The sequence below is a fragment of the Opisthorchis viverrini genome (genome assembly GCF_000715545.1).
Source record: "Opisthorchis viverrini unplaced genomic scaffold opera_v5_2, whole genome shotgun sequence".
In the NCBI taxonomy this organism is placed as follows: domain Eukaryota; kingdom Metazoa; phylum Platyhelminthes; class Trematoda; order Opisthorchiida; family Opisthorchiidae; genus Opisthorchis; species Opisthorchis viverrini.
The window spans coordinates 4,361,398-4,370,102 of NW_008751658.1; the positions used below are offsets into that span (position 1 = coordinate 4,361,398).

Genomic DNA, 8,705 nt, shown 5'->3' on the forward strand with positions numbered 1-8,705 from the left:
ACCCCCACAAATCCCTCAGTCATGCTCCATTCTGACTGTAGAACTATGATCATGCCAGACGGTATGCCACCCACAAGTTGGGAATAAACATTATTATTATTATTATAACCATTTTGTCTATAAGGTGGAAGGAGCGCAGTATTGCAAAAACTGAGCCTGCATGCTCTGGCAACCTGGAGCTGCACCTGGTGAGAAAGGCTAAAAGTACAGGAATGTCTGAGGTGGAGATCTTCGATCCCTGTGGAATGAATGAAAGGATTTCCATTGATTGTGGAAGCGTCAGCCGGGAGAGAGCATCGGCGGGAAGTTATGCAGGATTTCGTGGAGGAAAAGCCTACGCCATAGTCGTTTGAACAGCGAGTCAGTGAATCTAAGTCTCGCCTAATCCATCAAAAGGCAAGGGCTTGTGCAGAAGTGAGGCGTTCGAGGTTGTTATGTCGTCCGCGAAGAGGAGAACCTCACCATGGGATATGGTGCCGAAGACGACCTTGATGTACAGCAAGAAAAAATGGAGCCTAGCACGCTTCCTTGGATGACTCCGCTGTTGATCGATGGTGGGGATGATCGTATGTCCCCGATTTACGTTAGTTGCATCCTGTCTGCTAAGTAGGAGGCGAACCACTGACATAAGTTCCCATTGATGCCAACGGTATTAAGATTGTGTAGCAGGGAGGCAGTAGGGACCTGGTCAAGGGCTTTTGAATGTCCAAGTGAACTGTAACAATGGAGTATCCAGCGTCGTGATCTGCTGTAATGCACCCAAAGAGGTGGAGGTGGCAGCAATGAACGGATCTTTGAGACAGGAACAAATACTGCCGGTCATTTATGGAACTAGAAGCCAGGAGGAACTTGGATAATGGACCTTTGACCAGATGTTTGAAGATTTCTTTGTGAATGAGGTGTGTTGGATTTTACTGTAGTTGGGAGGCGTTTGCCTAGAACCAGTTTTGAAATGCGAGTGGATTATAGATTTCTTTGACTGGGAGGGGACGACTCCATGGTTGGTAGAGTGGGCGAAACGATTTATTACAAGGATTCCAATATCCTGATCGCCTTGTCTTAAGACACGGGGGAGGGAAAGGCCGTCGGCCCCTGGCACAACGGAGTCCTTAATCTTCAGAAGAAGGGAAGAACCATCAGCCGGTGAGTTGGTTGTTACTGAGAGTCGGGTGGTTACCTTGATGATTAAGATTCTGGAGACAGGCAGCAGTGGGAAGGGGTTTGGAGTTGGAAGGAATGGGCATGTAACAGCTGGCGAAATAAGCGTTCAGACAGGATCAGTGGTTGGGGCATTGACTGTCAGGCACAAACTGGCAAATGTGTGGCTGATTGGGATACAACGTGTACGGAACAACCGGCCAAGTGACCTGAAATTGGAAGGGTTTATAAGGATGGCGCTTTTCTCTCGACATTCGAGGGATACCCACCAGGATTCCGAGTCAGCAGAGAGATTATTGATAATAATTAGTAATGAGCAATCCTGAGATTTCCAATATTCTCTGCTTGCTCGGCGTTTTTTAGCATCAAGGGATTTCAGTAATTTATCTCGGTCGGAGATACTGGAACGAAAACGTTTTACAGAAGGAACAAGGTGAACAGCAGCCAAAAGGTCTTGGTGAAAGATGTCACAGACGAGGTGTGTATTTTTCGAGAGGGAGAAGTCATCCCAATCCTGAGAAGACAACGTGAACGAAAAGGCTCGTGAAATCTCCAGGGGGGAAGATGAAACAGGGATGGACCTAGAAGAACTGTTTGGCCGAAACTGACTGCGTTGCAAGAAACGACGCAGTGATGTAAGAAACACCATGAATCTGCAGAAACAGAAGTAGTTTAGTGATGCATCCTGTTAGTTTGAACTAAAATCGGAAGGCCTTGCTGCGGCTGGGTGGCCTAACATATTTGATGTAGTCACCAGGGTTACGAAAAGCGTAGGTAGAGATGATGAGGTGGAACATATCTGTCGGGACTAGGGGTTCTGGGGGGGGAAGTACAACAATGTGGAGAGAATAATTGATGTTTCAGCAGACTAGGTGTGGCACTATCATACTATTATCGCATTGACATACTTTGATTTCTGGACACGCTTTTTACGGTTGAAACTATAATTGATGTTTCAGCAGACTAGGTGTGGCACTATCATACTATTATCGCATTGACATACTTTGATTTCTGGACACGCTTTTTACGGTTGAAACTACTGAACAGGGGATGCGCAATTCCGCTAACAGCTGGATCTTGGAGTTGCCAAGGGGATCAACACGAAAAGACCAAATTCTACATAAAAACACTGGTAATTTGGGATCCGCGTGGATGTAAATCGGGGACCAGGCATTTTGGATAACGACCGTACGGAGTAGTTACTGCTGAAGGTCAAAACATGAAGTAATATACATGGCAGAAAACCATATATGTAAACGGATGCCAATACTAAGCTAGAAGCACTGGTTGGGGTAAAAAATGATTTCCACGCTGGTGGTGTTTTGCTAGCTAAGAGGGTTTTATTTGTGTAACTTTTTGCGTTAGGCCATTATGAAATAAAGCAATACGTTGGGCTTAGCCTTGTGAGAATCTGCCAGCTTCAACTAGGTGGTCATGTGGCCCTGTTCCCTAAATGAAGAAGCTTTTTTTGCTATCTGTTCTTTAAAGTAATCTCAGCCCAGTTTCCTTTTGGTTGTTATTCACAGGCTCATAGCTTGGTAAACTAAAGCAAGAACTTTCTTCAAATTACATGGTTCAGTTTCTTTCCTGTCGTTCAGCAGATTTCGCTCACCCGCGAGTTGCCAACAAAAACAGGTGAAGCTCAACTCTCTAAGCAGTAAGTTGTCCAGCACATTTTCAACGTAAAACGTCTAAATATTATTTGTATCGGAATCGAATGCGGCGCAGGATCACTATTATATGCATTAAGTGTCTTAAATTAAAGAGCTAGCTGTCCAAGCAAATTTCACGCTCAAATCTGAGAGCTTACCATGCCTCTGATTGCGTCAATGAGGCCAAATGTGAGAAGCCCTTCGGTTAGAAGTTGTTAAGACAATGTGCACGGGTCAATTTGGAGGCCACAGTGAACCAGATCTATTATCTCCGAGTGAATTTCGTAATACGCGAAATTGAAGCCAGCAACCCTTTGGAAAGCTTATCATTATTAATGATAGCCTTGCGCCTGACTGCACAACTTGGTTTGTATGTGCGAAAAGGCATATAAGGTGAGCTACACGCCCTATCTGGAAGAACAGTCCAGTAATACAGAAGAAAGTACGCCGAAGCATCCGAAGAATTACTAAACTTTGGATGGTCGGTGGTATGATCGCTGAGCTGTGAAAGTTTATCTCAACCGACATCCGTTCCAACGATTTTGTTAGTAAAACCAGCAAACGTCCTTTGAACAAGTTTTTTGATAACGGTGTGAGGGTAAAACGTTTTGGGAGAGGGAAAATGTTAAGTGCTCTTTGGTGCCCAGCGTAACAATGAAGTCTGTTCCATTATGACCAATTTGTGACTTCGAAATCTGAAACTTCCGCTTTAAGGTAAGGATCTGGGGTGCGCACATTAGACTGGGCGTGGAGGTGAAGACTCCGTTGAAAACGGGTTTAGCACATCTGGCTTTTTCACCTCTGACACTTGCAGTAGTCTGCACGGTGCTGCCCATCCGCTTTGCGGCTCAAAGTACGATTGACTGTCATTCCTGATGCAACTTTCACAAGTCAGTAAAATCAAAGAAATTTTTAAAAGTGTGCTGGTGTCCGATATAACTGAAACCCATCATTTAGGTGGTTATATATCCAGGTCTTAAAAACTTGGAAGCAAAATGCTGTTTTCTGCAACGCATTTGAAGATGGAAGAAGATCTTTTACTCCGAAATGTTTTTGGGTTGATATATTCACGGAACAAGCATAGTCTTCTTTTGCCGTCATTTTGCGATTTACTTCAGTCAATCTCGTTTCGGAAATTTGGCGCACATTCCACTTTGAACTTTCTACACCGCATTTGTGCGATCAGTATTTGCACAACAGAATGGAAATTTTGAAAGGTATGACGTGCGCTGATGGACTGAAGAAATCGAGCAACTGAGTTCAGGATACCAGTCAAAAGTTTTGAGCCTATTCGGGCATCCCGGGGTCTTAGCGATACTGGAAATTCATTCCACCAGACAATTCCGCCGGGGGCATGGTCGCTTCAGTGGACAACGATATTTTGTGAGCCACAAAAAGGAGCGCAGATGATGGTGATTTTTGGTTTGAATACATATGCAACAATATGCAACATTTTGGCGCAAAAGGTTTTACTCTAGTCGCAAAGGTTTTGCAGATAAGGGGATTGTGTGGCTAATGGTTCGTGTCTCCGAGACCGCTCAGTACTCGCATGATGGAATTGATTTTTCCAATGTTGCGACATTTTCAGGGATGTCAATGCATAGTGTAGGATGTCTATGTGAAAGGTATAGTTACCTTTGTTATCTACGCTGGTGATTCGTTTAGGCACACGAATCCTCAAGGTCAATAAACGCCACCGACTGTGAATACGTTGCCTAATGCAATGAAATATCCCGAATTGCGGAAAAATTTTACTCACCTGCAATGGACGTAACTCTCAGTTTTAAGCTGATCTCCTGAGCATCCTAGAATCTGCGTGGGCCTTGTGGATGCAAAACATGCGGTGCCATTCCTGTAAACAATTTTTGCTCAACAGCTGCTATCACCAGTAAAAATTGCGCAAGCCGAGCTTATCATTGGCGGAAATCGTGCAATTTTGTTAGTAACCAGCAGAGTGTTCTATCATGGCTTCCTAAGTATTCCAGGGAGACCATGGCGTTGATTAACTACTACATGGAACCTCGTTTCCTTACCTGCAGCTACATTCGTAGCCTTCATCCGGCCCCAGCCGCCTCCGGGAGGCGTCCATTACAATCTGCTTAACCTCCCATTAGATATGAACCTCTCCCTGTCTTTTGATTTGTGCTCCTAACCAAATTAATTTTTTCCATGCAGTTTGCCTTCCTTCTTGTGCTTTACTCTAGTCGCAAAGGTTTTGCAGATAAGAGCATTGTGCTGCTTGTGGGCATTTTGGCTTGTTTAGAGTTTCCACACTCGTTTTGTTGAAAAATTCGGGGCGCTGTCGTTTTATCCTTTAAAAATTTGGGAAGCCCCTTAATCAATACCTGAAGAATAACTATTTGGCACTTGTGCATTCATGAGATAGTCAAAGCATTACCGCTGTTTTGTGTCACGAATGGAAGGCGGCCGACGCGACCAACAAAAATTCGCGAAATCCGACGAAGCCAGTAAGCCGAGCGTATTTTTAACAAAAATCCGTGCACAAAGCATTGGCCGTCCAGGACATTCTGTCTATTTAGGCGAAGGAACCACCTCAATCACCTCTTTTTTTCTCAAACAGCCCCAAATCGTCTAAGTTTTTGTGAGATTGGCTTCCAGTTGACTGCTGGTTAACCGGAGATGACTTGGTCACATGCAAGGCTTCGCTGAAGTATGGAATGCAGTCGTGTGAGATATGGCAGTTTGTGGTCGATGAATTCGGCAAGATCCCCACTCTATATACAATTATATATAATATTTGCAGTAATTTATAGTATAATATGCGCACGTGTTATATAATTATATATATATAATTACCGCCGGAGGTGTGGACCGCCTCTGTTGAGCAGATGTCACATAGCTGCGTTATATGGTAGCGGAAGACGTGCCTTTGGTTCTGGCAAAACGTTGACGGACCGGACGCGTTCTTGTGCCGCAGTCAGAAGAAGGTCACTACGGCCACATATGCCTCTCTGGATGGCAGCAGACCGCGCTGTTTTGACGCTTTCCAGATGTGGTAAACGTAAATGGAACACTTGCGCTAAACCGTTTTGGGTAAGTTTTTTTAGGGCACCTTATATTCGGCCTGTAGGTACAAGCTTTATGTTTCCCTACTAACAAGCGGCACGGGTACTAGGCGTCCGGCTATGTATGCGTTTGTAGAGACCGAACAGCTTGCTCATATGCATTAACTGTCCGAAATTTTTGGGGAAATTCTGTGTTGTTTCAATATTAGAGGTGCTATCGGGAAGCACGTGTGTATCTTTTAGCATCGATATATTTTTGGTCGTGGATACACTCTGCGAACAGCTATATATTCCCGCACGGCTCGCATGGACAACACCGTACGGTAGGCTTTTTGTCGTAGTACTAGCCCACAGATTCCTGCTAGGTCTGGATCTTTGCACCGCACGGACCTTCATCACCTAAAAATGGGCCGTACACGTAAAATCCGGAATGGTGCACTTTAGTAATATGAACAACATTTATCCAGAGAATGTCAGTGGCCGCCGTGAAGACCAAACGCATCACTACTGGAACACTCCACACAAAAGATGTCCCGACACGCCAGTGGTTCATGCAAGTATTTGCGTGCATATTGCGAATCCTGGAGGGTGGCGGCTACGTTCTCAACGTGGTCTGTCGAATAACTACGTATGCGTGCCCACTCACTTTGAGGCTTTTGGGGCTGCGGCTACCGGGGCTGCACTGTCATAGTGTTGGAAGAAACAAGGTCACGTCAACTTAAGTTAACTGAGTTATATTTTGTGGTGTAAACACCCAGGTGCTGCTAGACGGTTGACACCCGGCCTAGAGAATGCATATGCCCCTTCTACAAGGTTATGTGGCTTTCCCGTACACATTTCTTCTTTGAATTATGATATCACCCGGTTCTTAGCCGTGAGAGCTATTCTTCGCAAAGATTTTGGCGTGCTTCCCAACCCACCAACGATGACTGTCGGAATGCAGCTTACCAGAAAAAAGGTGTACCCTCTCCACTTGCTGCCGGAACACTTCCGTGAGCTTTGGACAGCCGGCTTAAAAAACTAACCAAGTGGTGGATAAGCTTGTGCATTCTTGTGTTCTGTGACGGGCCGACCACCACAAGTTACCGCCGTTATGCAGCGGATCGCGTACCATGCCACGTTGATTGTTGCGGTAGTGAACCTTGCCCGCTGTAGGGTGATGCTTTCCAGGCTTGTCCCACAGGGGAATAACTTGCATATGGTTCTTATAATAATAATAATAATTAGCCCCTGGCCTGTTCAGAAAACGCAAAGGTGTCTTCACTGTCCGGCCTGCAGTGTGTCCCGGAAGTCCGTGTGTCGGTGATTTTGCGTTCAAGGATGACTACGCGATAGCCGGGAGTAAATCTCTGATTATTACGAACAAAGCTGTAGAGCACCAGCTATACGAAAGAGACTAAGATTGTTTATTGCGGCCCATAAGCTTCAAAGGATTTGTCAGTGAGCCCTCATGCATTTTGGGTAAGTTTCTTATTTATTGAGGGATACGACGAGTAGGCATGCGAAATATCCGCTAAAGATGGCGTTGTGTGAACAGACCTCTGCGACATTATGGACACTAAAGTGCCCACATTTTAGAGTAAATATCCCCCCAGTTTGTCAGCCATCTGCCTCACGGTGATAGTTCGATAATTTAACTTATATCTTTCCTCTATTTCAGGACGACAGCGGCCAAATAAACACTCCGCATGAGGAAGTACATGCACCCTTCGGTAGGACATATGTACTCATAAAAACGGCCAATATAACTCAAATTTTGTCATCTATTATGGACCTTTCTCCGGTAACGTTGGACGGGCCCGCTCTGGCCAGCTGGTAAACCATCGTGGATTCCTAGCTACATGTTCGTGGTGCGCGTCGGCTAGGTACGTTTAACGGTTGGTTATGATGATAATGTTTATTCCCTAATAGTAGATGGCATATCTTCAGGCATGATCATACTATTAGTCAGAAAAAGGGCACGACGGGTGGAGTTTGTGGGTACTGGAAATTTCTTGGAACATGAACGGTGACGTGAACAGTTAGCATCATCTTAAGTAGACTTAGTCACGACTGAGGCGGTACGAATAAAGAGCCAAAATTACAGGGGCTCCAACTTTCTTATGGGGGACACATCAGGTAAGAAAAGATGCAACCGTTGAGATTTCGAAGTGGCGGGTAAATACAATAGGAGGGGGGGCGTAGGAAGAGGCTTCCCACCTGATACGTGATAAAAAACTTCAACCTGAAGAAAATGTGAAACTACAAATGGCGGATCTGGGGGGAAGCAGAGGTGTTACGTTCTGACCAACCAATCTAAACTAAAGCCTAAAACTGCCACTGCGGCCTCGTGGACTCGGGCTGTTATGTGTACGGCCAAGGTCACACTAAAGCGTAAGCGGAGAGGGTGAAGTGGGGGGAAGGTGCAGTACTGATAAATGGTAGTATGAAACTAAGTATTCCCGGGTGCAGTTAAACTGAAGAGACTCAAAAGTTTTGATTCTGGAGCGTAGTAGGGTGTAAAAGTTCCTTGGGAGAAGGAGTTTGCGCAAAAGCACAAGAAGGAAGGCAAACTGCATGGAAAAAATTAATTTGGTTAGGAGCACAAATCAAAAGACAGGGAGAGGTTCATATCTAATGGGAGGTTAAGCAGATTGTAATGGACGCCTCCCGGAGGCGGCTGGGGCCGGATGAAGGCTACGAATGTAGCTGCAGGTAAGGAAACGAGGTTCCATGTAGTAGTTAATCAACGCCATGGTCTCCCTGGAATACTTAGGAAGCCATGATAGAACACTCTGCTGGTTACTAACAAAATTGCACGATTTCCGCCAATGATAAGCTCGGCTTGCGCAATTTTTACTGGTGATAGCAGCTGTTGAGCAAAAATTGT

At 45.2% G+C, this 8,705-nt stretch overlaps 1 protein-coding gene across 1 annotated transcript in view; it reads right to left on the reverse strand.

Moving 5' to 3' along the window:
- The window catches only part of T265_12498 (hypothetical protein), a gene marked incomplete at both ends in the record, with an annotated part of 6,489 nt that extends 5,666 nt beyond the window's left edge, over positions 1-823 (reverse strand). Inside the window, 3 exon segments of the mRNA XM_009164022.1 lie at positions 174-381; positions 584-715; positions 723-823. Coding sequence (XP_009162286.1) covers positions 174-381; positions 584-715; positions 723-823 — 441 coding nt within the window.
- Between the last annotated feature and the right edge of the window lie 7,882 nt (positions 824-8,705).